This window comes from Panthera pardus, unplaced genomic scaffold (assembly GCF_024362965.1).
Source record: "Panthera pardus isolate Hobbes unplaced genomic scaffold, ASM2436296v1 HiC_scaffold_13, whole genome shotgun sequence".
Taxonomy (NCBI): domain Eukaryota; kingdom Metazoa; phylum Chordata; class Mammalia; order Carnivora; family Felidae; genus Panthera; species Panthera pardus.
The window spans coordinates 61777642-61800192 of record NW_026526688.1 but is presented as its reverse complement, the minus strand read 5'-3'; the positions used below and the strand labels follow the sequence as shown (position 1 = coordinate 61800192).

Below are 22551 nucleotides of genomic sequence, written 5' to 3'. Positions count from 1 at the left end.
CATCTGAATAATCAATATTTGCTATACAGTTTCAGTGTTTATATTTGTTGTGTGTTTAGAATAGTGCTGTTTAGAAGTGTGTTTAGAAATGTGTGACAAGTGATTCCTTAAAGTAGTAGCCAGTAACTTGAAATTTAGTATCTCATAATCTACGTCTGGCACATCCTGTCAGATATACTTGAAGAGATGGTAACCTCTTATTTCAGAGCTTTGCTTTGTTATTATAATACTCTTTCAGTTAACAACTCTTAAGAAATATCTCTATTTGCTTCAGTCATAATCATAGTAATTCCTGACATATGAGAGCAAGGCTATGGTTTTATATATAAAAAAATGGAGAACCTAAAGATCAATGATGAGATTCCTATAGCCAAGTGTGTGAACAGATGTTCTGATTTCTAGTCTAGTGCTTAACCTTTGGTCTACATTGCCCTCTGGGAGTAACAACCACTGTGACTGCCCACAGTCTGACCTAGATCGTAAAGCTTTGCAGAAAAGATCCCCTCCTTTTACCCTTCATGCCTTCATCAAATTCTTCATTCCCTGTTATCATAGTAAACAGAAAAAAAAGTACTTCTTTAAAAAAATTTTTAATGTTTATTTTTGAGAGAGAGACAGAGACAGAGTGTGAGAGGGGAGGGGCAGAGAGAGAGGGAGACACAGAATCTGAAACAGGCTCCAGGCTCTGAGCTGTCAGCACAGAGCCCCATGCGAGACTTGATCTCACAAACTGCTAGATCATGACCTGAATCAAAGTCAGATGCTTACCCAACTGAGCCACCCAGGCGCCCGGAAAAAATAGTATTTCTAATGTGTCACTGTCTCGCAACTACACTTCCCAGGCAATCTGAGGCTATTCTGCTGATGTAGTTCATTGTGCCAGGAATTGGATCATCACAAGTTTACTGACATCAGATCCCAGTGGGACCAAAACCTGCAAGAAGATTGTCAAATATTTCAATTTGTCATCTGTCACCCAAGATCCCTTTTCCCCCTGGCCCAAAATAATTGTGTGCAGTGGGATCTCAAATAAGAGAAAATGTTCAACAGGAATCTGGATACACATCAAAACACTTGGCAACATGTAACAAAATGTTATTGCCCTGAAGCTGGTAAACTTATTAAAAGAGAAATATATAATACCAAGGAGTGAAAAATAGCCTTTTACAGTAAGATAGCATCTTTCATCTGGAAATACCCCAAGGTGATTTTTCCAAGCTGTGCAATTTGAATTACTTTCCTATACTGAAATATAGAGACATATTGATTAATTTCCCAATAGCTGAAGTATATATTTGTTTCAGAACAGGTAACTTTAAAACAAATTGCCTGTGGCTTTAGGTCATTTCACCCTCCCTGGCAAGCTATATATCCCATAGGCCATTCCTTCTGCTGTATGATTGCTTGCATGAAGTTCATGGGAGCTATTGTTGATAACATATGGCTATCAATCTACTACCTGTTAAGATCCTCTATTTATAGAGCAGAAACTCTTAAGTCCAAAAATGAGTGGATAATTTTAAGGACACATGGGGAGCTGTATAGGAGATGGACATATTGTTTGAAGCCAAACAGAGAACCTATGGTAGAGGCAGAGCTCATGGGAGCCAAAGCTGGAGCTAAGGCCGATTTAGACACCTAAGACCCAGGTTTGTGTATTTCCACTCTAATGCTCCATTGTTGACATGAATCATTCATTGTCCATTTCTCCTTACTCCAGCAGATGTCTATTTGTCTCTAACCTTCACTGAGTCTGTCTGCTCATGAGTTTGGTTGCCATCACCACCTTTCCTCATTAATAGCTTGCAGTTGCTGGTAAATTCTTTCAATTTCTTAAATTCCTGAGAATGAAGATATGCCTGCCCCAGCTCATAGTTTTGACACAAGACCACCATTTAAAAAACTTTGGCCATGTCTTTAGTTTCACCACCCTCGCCACCGCCATCTATTCTCCACATACTTGTAGACTGCAACTTTAAAAAAAAAATAATGTTTTATTTAGTTTTGAGAGACAGACAAACCGAGCAGGAGCCAGGGAGGGGCAGAGAGAGAAGGAGACACAGAATCTGAAGCAGGCTCCAGACTCTCAGTTGTCAGCCCAGAGCCCGACACGGGGCTCGAACTCACAAACTGTGAGATCATGACCTGAGCTGAAGTTGGATGCTTAACTGACTGAGCCACCCAGGTGCCTCTAGACTGCAACTTCTGTATCACTAATTTGCTCTTGTCATTTCTTTAATAAAAGTTTTTCAACACACTCCCCACAGGTTTTGTGATAAAGTCTAGGCTCCCTATTGTAGCATGGCAGTGCCTCATGATCGGCCTAAATACTGTTTCAGTCCTGTTCTTTCCACTCATTGCCTGACATCCTACTCATCAACTATAATGTTATACCTCATTCTCACTGCTTTCTTTTGATTCTAGATTCTGCATTTATGCCACCTCCTTCCTCTACCTCACATGCCTGCCCTGCTCTTTGTAATTAAATCTTAGCTATTCTTGAGTGTTTTGTTTATATGCTGCCATATTTCAAGTGTCTCTAGAATCCTCCCCTCCTTGAGGACAGGATTGTTCCTCGGTACTGAAATGTCCAGCACGTACCAAGCATATGCTAGGCACACAATAAGTCATTGTTGAAAAAAAAATGGAGCAAATGTGTGTGCTTATATGTGTCTATTTAGTCTCTGTCAAATCGAAATGAACTAGTTACAAAGTATCAAAATGTTGATTTATTGCCTAAGTGTATAATTGTTTATGCCTTTATCTGAATCCTTGAGGTAGTATGGGGTGGTTGACTTTTATTTTTACAACAAATCGTCATTCTCATTTCTTTTATCAACAAACAATCATTTCCTTCCTTTTATGCACAATGTCTTTTATTGTTTGCTAAAGGAAACAAAAGTTGAAAATCACAATACCTTTCTTTGAAGATGTCAAAGGCTAGTGAGAGAAACATAATCCAAAAGAAAAACAAAGCTAGCAATTACAATGTAGAAACAGACAATGCATCTGTCGTGATAGGTTAGTTTATGCTATGATAACAAAGGACTATAAAATCTTAGTAACATCAGCACTACCTGTCCGTCACAGGCGAGTCACGGATCTGTTCTACGTCACCTTCACTCAAGTATACAAGCTGATAGAGCAACCTTTATCTGGATTGTTCTTGGGTTCATGGTACGGAAAAAAGAAAATGAGGTGCACATGCTCTTAAGCTTCATGTCACTTCTGCATACATCACATTCGGCAAAACAAGTAACAAAGTTTCATTTGAGTTAAGCAGGCTGGACATTTGTAATCCTCCCATGGGAACAGTGTCTTCAAGGAGGGGCGTTGTATACTGGTGGACGAAATTCAACCTTGACTTGTATAGAGACTAACAGGATGAGTTGGAATTACATAGATGGGGAAGGAATAAAACTTTCAGATATTACACAAAGACACAGAGGCAAATGAGATCATAGTCATTTATTCTGGCTGAATTGGAACATGGAGTGTGTGGACAGATTTATGGCTGGGTAAATGGCTGGGTAGTTTGAAGGGGCCATCCCAAGGGGGTTGGAAGTGATGGGAAATCATTAAATCATTCCAAACTGAAAGGACAATATTGTAAGAGGATGCCACAGGTGTTCAAAGAAGCTCTTGGTAGAAGATGAGAACTGGGGGTTCTGGAAGAACAGTGGTCTGTTAAGAGACATTTACAACAATCTTGGTAAAAGGTTTTAGGGGATAGAGCCATGGAAGACATTGTGCGAACAGAGGAGAGGAGGGCCACAAGAAAGATCTGGTTTTCTTATGCTGTTTCAGTTTTTACTGACTGCCTTATGAGCAGTTCCAGGTAATTTACCTTTAATACAATTTCAAGTTTCCCACCTCAGGATGTAGAGAAAATGATTCAGCTGAGGTAAATTAAGTCTTTGGAAAAAGGTCATTGTGACTTTTGTTTGCACAGCACATTATTATCATTGCCATTTCTGTGACATATTATCATTATTAATTGCCCTGTACAATCATTGTATCATTTTAATCTGTGATGAAAAATGAGAGACTATGATCTTGAAAAATAACAAGGGGAGAGGTTGCCAAAGGAATCTTAATTCCCATCCCTCTACACCCTGGATCTTGGAAAGTAAGGTTAGAAGAGTGTCATCCCTATTCATATGTTTAAGAGTATTTTTTACAAAATAAAAGAGTTGTGACCCCAGGAAACTCTAACAAAATTTTAGGTAGCATCTGATCACAGAGAATTTGTAAATTAAAAAACAACAACAACAACAACAACAACAACAACAACAACAAAACCCAGAGGCTGCCATACTGTCTTCTTTCAACTTTCTAGATCTCAGACCTTCAGCATATCTGTGTGCTTTGGTTTTTCAAAGGAAATAAATAATGGGAATTGACATTAATATCATCCAATCTTGTGGGGAAAAGGCAGTTTTAAGTTTGTAAATGGGTCCTCTAATGGCTACATTTTAATCTAGAGATTGAGGAAAACTGGAATGTGGCCCTTGTGTTAGAAGTCTTTGTAAATTTGTGATAAAATCAGTAATAAGTATCCAAAAATGTTCTTTCCAGTTTTATATACTACAAAACTCCTGTGTAAAATCTATTTTAACAGCATATTTGTATTCTCATATGTATCAATGTGCTTTATAAAAATCTGGTGAAATCAACATGGGAGACCAAAGTTATAAAATAAACAGTATCGGAAGTCATAGGAATCATCATCTATTCAACAACATATGATATTTTAACAAATTTAAAGATCTTTTGATAAATATTTTTTAAAGTTCATTTATTTACTTTTGAGAGAGAGAGATAGGGAGAGAGAGAATGGGGCAGGGAGAGAGGGAGAGAGAGAATCCTAAGCAGGCTATGTGCTGTCAGCGTGGAGCTCACTACATATTTTTATAGCATAATTGATTCAACCAATTTAAAACAGAGAAGTAAAATATTTTTATTATTTTGTTAGTTCTTAAAGGGGGGTGTCCAAAATATATTTTCAATATTGTAAGTGGTCTGGTTAGACTGTCCGTGGCAAAAAATAGAGCGTTTCACCAAAATGGAAAGAGAGACTAGTAGGAAAGGAATAAACAAAACTCAAAACCAAAGGAAGCAGAAAGCTAAATCATATGCCCAAATGGTATGAACTGTGAAAATGTCAAAATGGTAGTCTGAAGTATGGGATTAGAACCATATACATCAGCAGGTTGAGAAATCAAGAGCCAGGGGCCTCCACCATAAGGAATTACAAAAGAAAACGGGTTTTCCATGTCACTGGCTGTCTTTTACGTGTGAGTGAAAACCTGCTACATTAAAATGTTCAAAAGGAACTATGGGTAAAAAAAAAAAAAAGTTATGTGCTCTTTTTCAACAGACACAATCAAGAATAAATGGTTCCACTGACACAACAACTACAGAAAGAATCAACCAACTGCAGTAAAGAAGTAAGTCTAGGGGCACCTGAGTGGCTCAGTCGGTTAAGCATCCGACTTCAGCTCAGGTCATGATCTCGCAGTCCATGAGTTCGAGCCCCGCGTCAGTCTCTGTGCTGACAGCTCAGAGCCTGGAGCCTGCTTCAGATTCTGTGTCTCCCTCTCTCTCTGCCCCTCCCCTGTTCATGCTCTGTCTCTCTTTGTCTCAAAAATAAATAAAAACATTAAAAAATTAAAAAAAAGAAGTAAGTCTATAGCTTTTGATACCCAGTTGTTTACCCAATTAAAATTAATAAACACAAGTTGGTAGTAAGTTCAGAAAATATTAATAAAAATTTAGAATATATCAAGTGGTACAGAATAATGGAGAATGGAAAAGAAAAATCATTTAAAATTTCACCACTATAAGCACACATATAGCTGTTCTAAATAGTAAGTGAAAATAAATTGTGCTGTCTATAGATATTTACAGATGCAAATATGTATATCTATGTATGTGCATATGCATATTTTATTTTTATAGAATACTATTTTTTATGCTGTATACTCTTATACATATATTTGTATACATATACCTCTATATGTGTATACATATATTTATGTATTATAATCTTATAGATATAGGTGTGTTATATGTATTTATTTATATATGAAAATTATTTATATATTCAACATATTGAAAAGCCATACATTCTAAATATGTATATAAAGAAAATGTGCATTTATTCTAATGTATACATAAAATCATTCTATATATAATATAGAAAAATACTACTCCATATATATATATATATGTATTTATTTCATTTATGGACAATTATACATGCCCTCAGGTATTTTTCTAAAGCTCCCATTTATATTGGTTACATGATACTCTTTTTTCATCTGTTCCTGTGGCAACAGAACTGATTTAACATTTTGTCTGTACTAGGATTGTTTTCGATTGCCTACGTTACAAATAGGTGAAAGTTGCCAAATATCCTTAATTTTTTTTTATCTTACCTTTACAGTAGAGGACCATCACCTTACTGGGATTTTATTGTTATTATAGGGGTCTGTGTGTATGTGTGTGTTTTACTTTAAAAATAAACTCATTGAGGAGCACCTGGGTGTCTCAGTCCATTAAGCTCCTGACTCTTGGTTTCCACTCATGTCATGATCTCACAGTTTCAGTAGTTCGAGCCTGTGTGGGGCTTGCGCTGCTCATGTGGAGCCTGCTTGGGACTCTCTCTCTCTCTGTCTCTCTCACAAAATAAATAAATAAACTTAAAAATAGAATTTTTGAAACATGTCTATTATTTATATAATCAAAGAATATTTATTTAATTAGGGTTTTAGCCCTATGTGGATTTTGTTACTGCAAATATTTGCTGAAATTTGTTGATTGAGTTTAAAATAGGTAAACAGTGTTTAGTTTGTAAAATAAGTAAACAGTTATTAGTTTGTAAAAACTAAAAATAGTTATAATATTTTAATATGATGATGTATCTACCAATATTTTCTTTTGAGATTCAGATTTTGGAAATATCAAGACTTTGGAAGGTCTTCCTCTGTGCAAAGATCATATAAATAAGCCTAAATTTTTCTTCTAGAACTTTTGTGATTTCCTTTTTTAAATGTTTGACATAGGGGCGCCTGGGTGGCGCAGTCGGTTAAGCGTCCGACTTCAGCCAGGTCACTATCTCGTGGTCCGTGAGTTCGAGCCCCGCGTCGGGCTCTGGGCTGATGGCTCGGAGCCTGGAGCCTGTTTCCGATTCTGTGTCTCCCTCTCTCTCTGCCCCTCCCCCCTTCATGCTCTGTCTCTCTCTGTCCCAAAAATAAATAAAAAACGTTGAAAAAAAAATTTTAAATGTTTGACATATATTAACTCATCTAAACATGTGTATTAGTTAAGATACGGATCCTACATTTTCTCCTAGAAGGCTTATTAATTACTTGATTTATGGATTCTTGCCCTACTAATTTTGTACGTCTGTTTAACATATTTAATTCTTATATCTTTTTGGATCTATTTCTTTTTTCTAGCCAATTTTCTTTATACTTGCAATGATCACATTATTTTCCTAAGAGTAGTTTTATGGGAACACTTAACATATGATAGAACATGTCCAGACATTTATTAGTTTCCAAAAATAACGTTGGGTGTTCTCATCATCTTACCCATTATGATGATGTTCTCATCATCATGTTACTTGCAAGTGCCAGAAACTTCTCTCTCAACACCTTATATTAAAGAAACTTATTTTTCAGATACTACAAGGAAGTACTGAATAATCACACTCTTGGTACTCACAGTTTGTAAATGGTGGAGTGAGATCTTGAAATCAGGCCTCATGACTTATTATATAAAATGATTTTTTTTGTGTAATACCACGTTTTATCATTAACATTTTGAAATATTTGCATACAATTACAAATGAACATAACCTCTGACAAAATCCTTCTTAGAGTAGGTAGGGAGCTGGGAGTTGGACCAGACATCTTTGTGTTACAGGTTGAATCGTGTCTTCTGTTCACTGCACCAATCTCCTATCACATGGAAAAAAGCATATTGTTTTCCTAATTCCCAGCAGTGTACTTCAGAATGTGAACTTATTTGAAACTGGATTGTTACAGCTGCCTTTAGTTAACATAAGGTGAACTTGAAGTAGGGTGGGGCACTAAACCAGTACAACTGATGTTCTTTAAAAAAAAAAAAAAAGACATATGGACACAGGCATGCACACAAGAACACTACATGAAGATTGGAGTTATGTTGTCACAAAGAAACTACCAGAAGCTGGGAGACAGGCCTCAGAAGGAACCAACCCTACACAAACCTTGATCTCTACCTTCTAACCTCCAGAATTGAGGGACAATAAATTTCTGTTGTGTAAACCACTAGGTTGGTGATAATTTATCATGGCATCCATAGAAAACTAACACACCTCATCTGGGTTGTTTGAAGTGAGTCAACGGCTCTGAAAGACTATGGCCAATTCTTAGATGTTCATGATCAACTCTTATATACAAATTCTGTAGATTTTTTTTTTTACTCTTTTTAACTTTTTACTTTGAAATTATTTTAAACTTACATAAAAGTTACAGAAGAGTATAGTGAGCTCCCTTATGCCCTTCCTTCAGCTTGTCAATTTACTTAACCATAGTAAAATGACCCGAGCCCCAAAATTAACATCAATGTGATACCACTACCTTGCCTGTAACTGTTCAAATTTTGCAACTTTTCCTACTACTAAACTTTTTCGGATCCAGAATATAATTCACATCTCTTACTGAATTTAGTTGTCATGTTTATTAGTTTTCTTCAATCTGTTACAGCTTCATATCTTTCTTTGTCTTCCATGACTTTGAGGATGTTGAAGAGTCCAGGCCAGTTATTTTATAGGATACCTCTCATTCAAATTGTTTAACGTTTCCTTGTGATTAAATTGTTGTTATTATAATTTTTGCAAAAAAAAATCACAGAAGCGACATGCTGGCCTTCTCTGTGGTGTATATCAAGGTATATATAATATCATATTACTGAGAATCTGTCTTCTTAGCTAAGATGGTGTCTGACATACTTATCCACTTTAAAGTTACTACTCTTTTATCTGTGGAATTAAAATAAGTAACTGCATGAGGTACTGAGACTCCTTTGCTTTTTTTTTTTTTTCATTTAAAAATATATCCTGGAAGTCGTTTCACATAACTTCAAAGAGATCACCCTCATTCATTTCTTTTAAACCTGAAAATATTCCACTGTGCAGATATACCTTAGTTTACTCATTCTCCTATATATGAACATTTAGATTGCTTCCAGTGTTTTGCAGTTATAGAGAATCTTGTACATATGTATTTTTGGATTTTTTGAAGTTGTCTTCAGTGTAGATTCTTAGATGTGGGATTGCTGGTTAGACAGTAAATGGGCATGTGTTTTGTTAGGTAATGCAAAATTCCTACCAGAAAGATTGTACCAGTTTGCATTCCCACCAGTGACGTATCCAAGTGCCTGTTTCCTCATAGCCTCGTAATTAGAATGTGTTGCATTTAATAGAATTTTGCATTATGGTAGAAAAGCTGACATCTTGTTAAGGAGTCCATAAGGGCAAGAGTTGGGAGGAGGATTCAAGAGTTCAGGTCCCAGGAATATACTGCTCTCTGTGGAGGTGTGCACAGAAAGGCAAGAACACAAGACTAATAGGAATTAACTATAATAATGTCTTATACATGTCCTTTGTACTCTACAGTTTCATGGAAAAAGACAGCACGAAATTTTGTTTATGTATCTTACCTCTATTTTTAATATCTGCAATGTCCCCATTCCCCAGGCAAGCAAAATATTCTTTATTACAGAGCCATGTTATTTTCCATCCATGTAGATAGGTTGACCACACTCTCTAGTGTCACAGTTCGACACATAACTGAGGTGGAATCAAAGAGAATGCCACATTGCCCAGGTCAAAGTTATGGTTTCAAAAACCGCATAGTACCCAACCAAGGCCAACCAGGGTTAATTCTTGTCTTTTTTTTTTTTTTTCTTTAGAAACTTATTGTGGAAAGGCTCTCTCTTACTGCTTGGTTATTGAGCTAACCACATACTGTTAGCTAAAACTGTTGATGACATATTTGCAGCAACACAAGGCAACCTCACTTTACCACCAGGCAAATAGAAAGAAAAGCAGAATAATTGAAAGAGAGAGAAACAGTGCCTTAATGGGTGGGTAAATGCTTAGATTAAGCTGTGCCTGTTGACTGGCACAGCATGAATTTCTCATGAGAAGATGCAACACTTCTCATTTTGTTCATAGTAGTTTGAGTTTGGTTGCTTTCACTTTCAGTATAAATAATCAAATTAATACAATATTCTTTCAGAAGTTATCATGACCTTAGGATGACTCTTTAGTAATGTGAAAATAATATAGGCACAATCATAATATTTCCTTCATTTAAATGGTTTGTTTTAGTTCAGTTCCTTCTCGTTAGGTTTCAAAGGATAAAGGAATGGTCCTGAAGCCAATGATCAGATTTTTATCCTTGAGACTTGTAATGAATAAAAAGTATCATAGCTGTCAACAGATGCAGAAGTATCCATGTGGGACTGACAATTGATTCTTCCAGTGAATTAGCATTAAGACCTATTTAGGTTTATCGAAATATTTTGGAGGAAACCTGTTTAGGGTTTGGTGTGTTCCACAGAGCATATAATTACATTCATATTTGCCAAAACTCTATTTATGGAATGCCCGTTAGCACTCCTTATTTTTCAAAGCACACTTGCATTTTAGCAAATTCTGTTTCTCTTTAAAATATTTCTAACTCGCAAAACTTGGACCATCTTTACAGCAGCTCTCTGCAAAAGTACTTCCAAAGCCCAGCAACGATCAGACTTGCCTTTCTATAATTGGTTCAATTTCCAGCCTCCTCCGCCCAACCCACGCTCTAGCTCCATCCCACCTTATCGTCTCTCTTCTGTTATCCCTTCTGCAGTCTGAGCTCTTTGCTTTCTGCCTACCAATCTTTTCCCTAAAAAGTTTTAAGCATCAACTATAGTTGTGTTTATTGCTGGGATCTAAAAAAGAGCAAGCTACTAAAATATCTTACAGGGTTTGAGAGATCGATATGCCAATAATAGTTACATTCCAATATAGTAAGTTTTGTGAGAAAGGGATGTTATAACTCACCATGGAAATATAGCTAAAGAGCAGATTAACTCAGTCTAAAGGAGGTGGCAACTCTTGACATAGACATCATAGCTAAGATGCTATTTGGGCTGAGATTTTATTTATTTTACTTGCTTAAAAATTTTCTTTTTTCATGCCTTACCCAAGGCTTCTACCTTCCCTAAGAAAATGATTAAATATTATTCTTCATAAATTTGCCAAATGCTCTTTTCCATGAAAATAGACTTCAAGTTCTCTATGGCTTTATATTAAGTACACTAAGAGTTTCAGTGAAACACTTGTCCTTAAAATGTGAGTTATTGTAGAAGGCAAACAATTTGCATTATTATTCCAGAACAACTGTTACGTAGGTTTAGTAGACAATTTACCAATAGTTTTACTTCATAGGCACTAATGTAGGAATATAAAATAATCACTCACTATTTTACTTTAATACCCAATCACTTACCTACTCATTAATTTTATAAAGGAGTTAACTTAGAACCCAATTATATCACATCATATGCTTTTATGATGAAGCAGGTGGTAATGCTTGGACTGCAAACTCAGTCTGTCAAAAAAGAAACTTCCTCCTACATTAGAAATTAATGTGCTTGTAAGGCAGCAGCAATTTGTTTATGGTCTGTTCATGCAAGGAAGACATCAGTAAAAGCTCCATCAATACCAGCACAACTTTGATAGAACCTGTAGCATAATTAGTTTTTAGTATGTTAAAGCCGGTAAACATCTTTCCAAGTGTAATTATATTCTTATGTGTTTCACATTATGCATGCTGTGGAAGAAGAAATGAGAACTCAAAAATGTTTTAATGTAAGTTCTCTGATTAAAAAACTTAATGTGTATCTTCTTTCTCTTTAGTTTGTGTGAGTGTGAGAAAAGGTATGTGTGTTTGTGTGTGTATGTGTGTATGCATGTATATGCATATGTGTATGCACACACTTTGGATATTGACTCATATTTTCTTTTTAAAATTTTATGTATTTTTTTTATTAAAGAGCGAGCAAGCACGCACGTGTGAATGCGTGAACATGCACATGAATGTGGGGGAGGGGCAGAGAGAGAGGGAAAGAGGGAGAATCTTAAGCAGGTTTCACACTCAGCGTGGAGCCCAACATGGGACTTGATCTCATGACCCTGAGATCATGACCTGAACGGAAACCAACTTAACCGACTGAGCCACCCCGGCGCCCCCGAACTCATATATTCTAACACTTTGCCAAGAGAGAGATATAGAAAAGAGACAATAAAGGTAAATGAGAGGGAAGTATGTCTACCTTCAGCCATTCGTGAGGCAGCTGGAAAAGAATGAACCAGCACGTTTGGCAGATATATGAGGGAGGATGAAGCTGAGCAATCAATTCTCTTGCTGCCAACTGTAAGTATCCATGTGGAGGGCTTCTGCATGGACACTACCATGAAACAGGATAATCTCTAGCCATTTTGCCTCTCTGCTGGTGAAAAGAAAAGTTAAGGAATTATTATTGCTGCTGAAGCTTCTAAAATCAAGGCTTCACCTGGTAACCACACCTGCACCAGCCACCATGTTGCCCTGTGGTATTGGCGAGAAATGGGTGGTGATCAATTAAAGAACAAGTGGTCACAATTTTATTTACCTTGAATTGTGTCTAGTGTCACAGAATAACTATATGGCTAGAGATGTATGATTGATGTGAAACATGCTGGCAAAAAGTGAGATTTTTGATGGCTGGGGCCATATTTTGGCTAAAGTTGAAAAAAGAAGAGAAAAGACTCTCTAACATGTTATATTAATCACATGACTTTGATTTTATTTATTTTGATAACTGTTGAGAACTTCCGTTTGTTGCTCGTCTCTGGTCCCAGGGGCTCAGCTACTTTCTCTTTCTTTTAAAGAGATGTCAGTATTCACTGAATCCCTTCCCACGAAGACTTGCTGTTTAATGGCATGTGTCCTACACATAGAGTTCCATTTATAATCATCATTTGTTTGAAGATATATGCTATTGGAGCATAGAGATTATTAGAAGCATGACAATCCAATATAATAATTACCCTAGATTAAATGTATCAATTAATATTGACCTCTTCTTGTTTGGGCACTGACCGGTGTAAGACGAACTAACTTGTGTTTTTCTTTCTTAATGTATCATGTTCATTCCCAGAAGTCAGACAGGAGTCAAAGGAATAAGAGTCAAAAAGAATTGCATTATTATTATTATTATTATTATTATATAATTATAATATCCTTAATAACCCATGCCTAAATAGTGCCTTAGGAATGCCCTTTGAAAGTGATTAGTAGAGATGCTACATTTTTAACTGAGTACCACTGCAATAGAATACAGCAGCTATTATAAAAGTTTAATTTTCATTTTAGACTTAATTATTTGTCTTTTTTTTCAGTAGGAAGAATTAAAATAGAGACTGTGATATTTATAAACATTGAGAGCTTTCCCTTACAGCATATCCTAGACCATGGTTAAACATGGTCATGGAATGCTTCAAATGTTGAATGCTAAATCCATAAATTCCAAGCATATATAATAATTAATGTAGGAAATGCTTAACCTTATCAAATCTCTTCTGTTCCTCCTCACTTTGAGAGGCTAGGATGGCTTTATTTTAAATAGTGGTCCTTCCAGAAAGCCCCAATTAAAAAAAAATTAGACCAGAGACACACATACAGTGACATGAAAATAAACATTTATTCAAATGATCACAAACTTTAGAAACTAACCTGAGATTGATGTAGACACTCACTGCTCCTATAATTATGCAGCTGATATGAATATACATATTAATTTATAAATCGGTGCTCTCAAGTCCACAATTCACATGACTAACCGGACCAACCCTGAGATAAAATTATGTGTTATTTTGGCAAGATATAACATATATACCACTTATTTTTCTGTCATTTTATTTTATAAATGTGAGGCCCAGATTTGAATCTTATTTTTGCTAATGTCCCCACACAGTAAAGTGCACTTTCTCCTCATTTTTATCTGTCTTTTTCCAAATGGTCAAATTAGTTCAGAAAAAGTATCTGTTGTTTGCAGTGAAACGATGAGCACCTAGAACACATTATCCCAAGAGAAAAATGTTTTAAGTTTTATCTGTCATATCAGGAAAAGCTATCCGGTTAAAATAAACTAAGAAATAGTTTACCAATAATGCCTATTTTCATGCTGATATCTATGTACATGAAAAATGAGAGTTTGCAAATATGGGGCGAATGTAAATGATTCATGTCTCAGATTCATACTCTTTCTGAAGCTATGTCAAATTGCCCCATTCATGTTTCTCATGGTTCCATCTCTACTTTTTCCTCCGCAAACACTGAAGTTTTTAAAAGTATACATAATGCTGTTCACAAATTTTGGCTTTTATGTCTAATAAATTCAAAATGGCACTTTGCTGCAACTGCTGTTAAACCCTATAACAGATTTATAGCATCTAATTACTGCTTCTCTTTCAACTCTGGAGTTTCTAAATATTACCCCAGAGGGACTTAAAAAACATGAAATTTGGCAATATTTAATATCTCAATTAAAAAGATTAAAAATTAAGGGAACACTATATTGAAATGGTTCTGTAAATAACCACTCTTTTGGATAGGACATCTTAAACTCTGGATAATGAATGTTTTGAAAAGGTTAGTCTTTAAATAGAAAGTACATTTTAAGAATGAGCATGATGAAATTACAAAAGAAGTTACTATTGGACTGCGCTAAACTGATACCCAAATTCATGATTTAGTTTCCATATTGATATTCTGGGTCATGTTCAGAGGTCACCTAATTTTTCTGGACTAGACGCTTCCTGAAAGAAAACACAAAAAACAATTATATCTGTATTTCTATCTTGAAACAAACATGTGATGGATCAAAAAAATAGAAACTAGTATATTGATTTTACTTTTCTTCCTTCTCCTCTTCTTAAGAGTGACTATTATTTACTGATAAGTGCCAAATATTGTTCTAAATTCTTTACAAATGTTAAAGCATGTAACCCTCCTTCGAAACCCTTTGAAGTGAGAATTAAAATCATACCTATTTCACTGATGAGAAAACTGAGCCACAGATATTAAATAACTTGCCTAACATCACCCAGCCAGTGAGCAGTGGAACCAGGATTCAAGACCTATCAGTTAGGCTATAGGATCCATGCTTTTTACCATTCTGCATACTCTTCTTTTATTTATAGTAGTTAATTTTTGGAGATTGATATTTAACTAGGATTCTCACTGAAGTTCCATCATAGCTTTAGCAAGTAAATTCCAACGTTATTTTTATTATTTCAAAAATAATAAACCGAGTTACAGCAAAGTTAACAGCTTGCCCAACGTCACTAAGTACTACCAGAAAGAGCTCAGGAATCCTGACTCTGTAGAAGCTGCATTTCCTGTACCACCAGATACTGTAGGAATCCATGTCATTAATCAACTGAATTAGTTCATCAATGCTCTGCTTTACTTTAGAGGGATTTGAGATATTTTTAAAATATGTTATATTTTGCATAATATTATGGCATGAGTTTGGATAATTGTTGCAGATTGAAATGTGGAATGACGTGGAGAAATGGCCAGTGAAAATGGGAAACGTAGGCGGAAGTTATAGCTCCATCACTGTGTCATCTCAGCTACCTGTAAAATAGATGACACCTGTCCTGTTAAACATCACACGTTACTGTGGGTCACTGTCAGTTGGCCGGAACTGGTCACATGGTTCCAACTTGACTGCAAAGAAAAAGAAAAGGGAAGACGCCTCATGTACACAAGGTATGGTGAGTACTAGTGATTTCTAGGATATCTTTCTTCACCTCTAACATAAAAATATAGTGCCCTTCTCCTAGCTTACTGTATGGATTTAATGCATTTGGCGTTTAATATATGGTGCATGCAGTACCTGTACACATATACTAGGCAATATTACTCTTAAAAATACCTACTTGAAAATGAAGAAATACTTAGGAAAGCCAACTAGCTCAGATATTTGGGCTTGGAATTTTTTTTTAATTTTTAGTGTGTTTTTGCTCTGCCATGCCCCTATAGTAATAATAATAATTGCAGTTATTTGGTGTTTACTGTGCCCCAGGTATATATGCGTGAATTGATCTTAATGCTTACAATGACCTTATGATGTAAGCACTATTTATACCTGTATTTAGTAATATGAAAATATTATAAACTGGATCATTTGTTTAAATGGATGTGGAAAAAAGCTTTAAAAAGATAAGCTAATTCTGTCAACATATTTTGAAAACTTCAGTAGGTCTAGTGCTCTCCCAGTTTAAAACTTGACAGAAAAATATTAACTTTGAATGGGCACTTACTATACGACAGACATGATGCTCCTGCTTTAAATGAATTTTCATATGAAGTTCATGCCATTTTTCTTGCATCAACAACACTAAACCACATTTGACCGACAAGAAATGTGAGACATAGATTTCAAACCCAGGTTTGTGTATGTGTGTATTTATGTGTTTAAAGATTTAGAGGGTGATTCATCATTTAAAAATATATTAAAATAAATTTCGCAAGGATGTCTGAAGAGTTGAATATGGGTATGATGAGATATACAGGTTGATGAAATTTTTATGTTTTTCACCTACAGTTTTTCTTTTTATCATTTTAAATTATGTTTCATGATGTATTGATTTATATTCTTTACTTGTTAGCTTTTTACTGAAGCATGAGGCAAATAGGGAAAACAGGCCTTAGGTAACACAAAGATGCAGAAATTCATATACATTTGAGGAGAGAAAATAGGGATTATTCAAAAAGACTATTCCAAATTGCCTTGCCCCAGGAGAGATGACATATTGTTTACAATATTGTTTACAGCTACCACTAAAATTTTTTTTTTGGAAGTGTTTTTTGATTCAATCATTGATAAAAGTTTGATAAATTCAAGTAATAATTTATGAAATATTTTAAAACAGAAGTAAAAAGTTGATATTATTTCATATCAAAATGCATACCAGTATGAATGAAAATGTTTTTTCCATTATATTAACCTCAATATCAGCTATAACGTTAAATAAAATGAACTGCAGGAGGCTGATACTATTATTTATTTATATATTTGTACCATGGTAGGTTATAGATTTTAGTGTTTTCTTATTTCATCTGAGAAATATAATATGCTGCAGTATATTTCCTTCATCATGAACAAGCAAGAAGAGAAATGAATGTGAATTGACCTAGCTAATGCTAGGTCTTTTTAAATCAAAGACAAAAATGCTGTTAATTGTGCGTATGTGTGTGCATGCAGGTACTTTTATGTATCAGACAAAACAAATGCATTAATGATGATGATTCTGTTTGTTTGTTTTCTTTCTCCACTTCTTCCCCAGGTATTTATTAGGGGTCTCACAAATGGATTAAGCATGGGGCCCTGAATTACCCACTGCATACAGCCACAGAATCATTCATGGTATACAAAACAGGTCATCAAAATATTTATTTCAAAACAAATGCTTTTTATAAAATTTCTAAGTCCACTCTAAATAAACTATGAACAGGCTATATGACTCAATGTTTATATTGTGTTACTTTTCACATTCTTTTGAGCTTCAGATAAAATGAAAATATGTAAATATTTATACAGAAAACTCACTATCTCATCAATTAATCAGAAAATTCTAATGATTTTGATATTTGGGCCTGACTGATTTTATTTTATTAAAAGATTAGCAGAAGCACAAGGTTTGCTTTACATGTTCTTTTGATTAATATTAAAATGTTTTCTATTGTTTTTAATTTGGCTTGTTTCCCTGATAGTGTTATGTAACATATCCAAATTTCCATTGTAGATATGCACAGCAAAATGTATTTATGAATTTCCACATTAGATTTTTGACAAACCAGAATTTTTGATATGTTATTTGTATGTTTCTACTCTTTTCTTCTAGTAACTTTAAATATTAGTTTGTCGTGATTCTGACTCTCTTGTAATTTTTAACTTGCACATGTGCTGCCTACACAAAATGTTAAAGCCACAAAATGTTAAGGTAATTTGATTCTCTTTAACAAAAAAATGCTTCCTTAAAATTTTGATTTTGTATCAAAGACTCTTAAGTTTTTAAAATACATCATTTTTAATCCAAATGAACTCTAGGAAATAGCTTGTTTGATTTTTTTCTAATTCTCAATGCAATTACATTATGTTATAGGCTAGGAATAAATGTATTGCCTATTTTCCACAGTAGAATATTAATTTCATGATTATTTTGTTCACCAGTGAATTTATAGTGCCTAAAATTGTGCCTGGATTAGAGTAAGTGCTGAATATTGGTATTTTGGGGATAAATAAATAAGTATAGTTGTATTGAGTTAAAAGATACGAGATGAATTAAGTGATGATCAAGAGGCCTAATATACACCACAAATAGAATATTTATACACAGATATACAAATAGATATTGTATACAAACATATACATTACGTAAGTTTAATAATGTAAATATTTTCAATTTTATATTTGCTATTGAATTGGTTGCTTTCCTGGGAGCCTGAAAGATAACATTTCTTTAAAAAAATAGCTTAATTTCAAGGCCGCTATATTTGTTACTTTAAGTCCATTTATTAAACCTCTACTTAGAATTTGTGGGATCTTTTTTGTCTTCTTATAACTATCCATAACTTATATTTTATAATTCCTATACATGTATCAAATAGATAAAATTAATCTATCACTCTTCAAAATTGCTGTTGCTATAGAAATTTAGCTCAGTATTTTAAATATGCTATCACAAAAATGGGTTTAAAAATAACACCATCAACAAAAAAAATGATCTACTTTGGAATTCTCTGACAAATGAAATAAATAAAACAAATCAACAAATAAAAATAATTGTTAATATATACAGGAAAAGAATATCCAAGATGCCAAGGATTCTGATTTTGAAATTCAAAATTTTCAAAAAACTCTCCTAGCTAGTTTGTGATGTATTCATTTTTGAAAAATCAATGAAAATATTAAGAATCCGTCGTGCTATCTATAACCCAGAAAATCATTAAGAAACGGTGTAATTTGGTTACAAGATTCTTTATTTTGCAAACTATACATAAACAGTAAAAAAGAAAATGCATTGTACTTTAAATATTACATAAAATCAACATTAAAGTTTCTTTTTTAGTGAGTATAAATCAAATGGAAATAATTCACCAATTTTACCTTCGATGAATTGTATATTGGGAGAAAAGTTGACCCACTGCTTAAATTATGATACCAATGCATAAAATTCAATAGGTTTTTCCATTTGTATTATGGGCACAAAACCATAGGTCTGATATACTTAAAAGTGATCGTTTGCCAAAATGTCTACACAATTAATTAACATGCTAACTTAAATACAGCAATTAAAGTAATTTTTGTTACAGTTAAATCTTAAATGCTACTCTACACAATAATCATAAACAAGTCCACATGGCAATTATGTAACAATAGAAAAAAAGAAAGAAACATTTTCCATTTTCTTCATTCCAGCAGCAGTACCTTTACTGGTATTAATTTGTTAATTAGGTGTGCTTATATATTGCCTAATATCCTATATTGGTATGCATGCTAAAACCTTTCTATTTCTATTTTGCAAGGCACCATACAATACGGTCTCTAAGTTGCGGCACTAGTAATTAAAATGGCATAATTCTAGGATTAAATGCAAAATTTTATCTGAATAAGAAATAAAATAAGAATTAAGACTTTTAAATTTGACATTGAGGCAAATGACAAACCTTTGTGAAAATGTAGTTTAAATTAATCTTTCCTTTTGTCTTCCTACTTTAAATTCTGCACCCTAAATCGCTGGTCAGAAAGATAAAGAAATCGAGAAAGGTAAAGAAATCATGCTGTTTTAGAATATAAAAAAATTCTACATGAGAACGCTATCCAACTTAAAATAAAAATTAGAAAGGACAACGAAGTTTTTAACTTTCAGAATCCATGGTTTTCCGTACTTGCCATTTTGTAAAGTATCCTAACATATCCAGAATAATTTCATCATTGAAAACATCACTATTAATGAAAACACAATGGAGGACTCTACACTTGTTACCGTTTTTCTTACCCGTCGGTATCCCCTCACTCACTGTAAATCTAGGAAGATGCTACCTTGGAATAGCAATTAAGGTCATGCTTAGTTTTATAAAATACTTGGGACCCAGGCCACTAATAAGTTATTGTAAATTTAACTTAGAATATCTCTCAGAAAAATAACGTATACAACCTCAAGTCCTGGTTGTTGTTTTGCTTGTGGGAGATTGATATAGTTGGTTCTTATGAAAATTTGTTTATATCAGTAGCTCTTCCTAATGTTTTTTCCCCTCTGGCTAGACTCCATATGCGTTTTCTTTTTCTCTAAGGCATATAAAAACTCAAGATAAATGATTCTTATTTAAACATAAAGTCCTATGACATTAGCTGCAATATTTGAAATAATTATACAAAATATATGTGAGTTTTAGAATCCTTTTGTTTTAGGGCAAGAAGATAATTCTCAATAGGTTATCACTTTGTAAATAATAGAAATGTAGAATTTATAGGTCTTAGCTCTCGTTAATCAGATGTACCCATCATGGTCATCACCATCATCATCGTCATCCCCTTCGTCTTCATCATCATCTTCAATTTCATCTTCATCATTCATAATATCGTCTTCATCATCTTCATCGTCAGTCCATTCATGGAAATCTCCACTTGCAAAATCTCCAGAGATCTCAAAATCAATAGCTTAGGGAAAAAAGTAAACATTATTATTAATGTCATTTGATTGAGTAATGGGATAATTTCCTGAGATACATAAAATTCTGATGAAAATTAAGCAAATTAGTACAATTTTACTTTGGCCTTTAACTTATTTAACAAAAGTAAGGAAAAATCCACTCTCTATCATTTGTTGAAATTTGTGTCCTAAAAAGCTGAATCAGTAAGGAGATCTGATATGCAAGGTTTCCAGTTCAGTAATATTGATCTCAGCCCAGTTTTTATAGAGGCTCATGTCAAACTTTGAATTTTACAAAGAATTTTAAATTTCTCCAATTAGTGTGGTAGGCAAAATAAATGCTCCTTTAAGGCCTTCACTTCCTAATCGCTAAAACCTGTGAATGTGACTTTAAATGGTAAAAAAAAAAAGCGACTTTGCAGATCTGATTAAGTTAAGGACCTGGAGATGGGGAGATTATCCTGGATTATTCAGATAGGCTCAGATGATCGCCAGCATCCTTAAAATCAAAGAACCTTTCCATATTGAGCAGAGGGAGTTGTGACTAGGGAGAACAGTAAGAGAGATGCAACGTTGTTAGCTTTGAACTCGGAGGAAAGGGTCCATGAGCTAAAAAATATGAGCAGCCTACAGAAGGTGAAAAAGGCAAGGAAACAGATTGTCCCCTAGATCCTCTAGAAGGTATGCAGCACTGATGACCCTCAGATGTTTAGTTCAAGAAGGCCCATGTTGGACTTTGGGCACACAAAACTGTTAAGATAATACATTTGTGTAGTTTAAGCCACTAAATTTACGGAAATTTGTTGGGGTACCTGGGTGGCTCAGTTGGTTAAGCGTACTACTTCAGCTTAGGTCATGAGCTCATGGTCATGGGTGTGAGCCCTACATCGGGCTCCATGCTGACAGCTTGGATCCTGGAGCCTGCATCAGATTCTGTGTCTTCCTCTGTCTCTGACCCTCCCCCACTCATGCTCTGTCTCTCTTTGTCTCTCAAAATAAATAAATGTTAAAAAATAAATAAATTCATGGAAATTTGTTACAATAGCAACAGAAAACTAACATAAGTAGTCAGTACTTTAAAAAATATTTGGATTTATTCATTACTATTTATAGAGACCAAATTGTACATATATCTCATAATGTTTATTTTTCAACCCTATGTTAGTGTGCATTTATTTTCTACCTTTTTAAATATTTTAGTCTTAAAATTTTGAGGTAGCTAATTAAAACAAATCTTATTAATGTAATCCATTGTTTATAAATTGATTTTATAATACAACACATTAAAATTCATATCTTATGTGAAGATAATGTTATTTCTATCCTCCTACACAATGTCTCTTGTTAATAATTTCAAGATGCTAAGAAAACTCAGAAGTCATGTTCTCAAAACAGTTTCTTTATTCACTCATTGAATTCATCCCCATATAGTTTTTATTTTCATCACTGATAATTGGTGTAATTAATAATGCAGCCATTTTAAACTACATATTACAAAGATATGCTCTTTACATGTTAAGGTATGTTAGGCATCTACTTAATACTACTTTATCTCACTTAATTCTAATAATGTTGGCTAGAAAACTAAAACCAAGCTATTAAAAATATTATGGGATAAATACATGCAGAAGAGGCACTTAAGCACTAGATGTCATTACCTTTATATAGTTTACCATTTATATTTTTTAAATGATCACGGTCTATCAGTTTAAAAATTGCATAAAGTAGCAGCGTTATCAACA

At 34.2% G+C, this 22551-nt stretch overlaps 1 protein-coding gene across 3 annotated transcripts in view; it reads right to left on the bottom strand.

Annotated features, from left to right (window-relative positions):
* Positions 1-19118: 19118 nt before the first annotated feature.
* The window catches only part of SPOCK3 (SPARC (osteonectin), cwcv and kazal like domains proteoglycan 3), a 478289-nt gene continuing 474856 nt past the window's right edge, over positions 19119-22551 (bottom strand). For all 3 annotated transcript variants that reach the window (XM_053901147.1, XM_019441052.2, XM_053901146.1), the window contains exon 11: positions 19119-20817. In XM_053901147.1, coding sequence (XP_053757122.1) covers positions 20648-20817 — 170 coding nt within the window. In that variant the 3' untranslated portion in view covers positions 19119-20647. The remainder of the gene's footprint in view (positions 20818-22551) is intronic.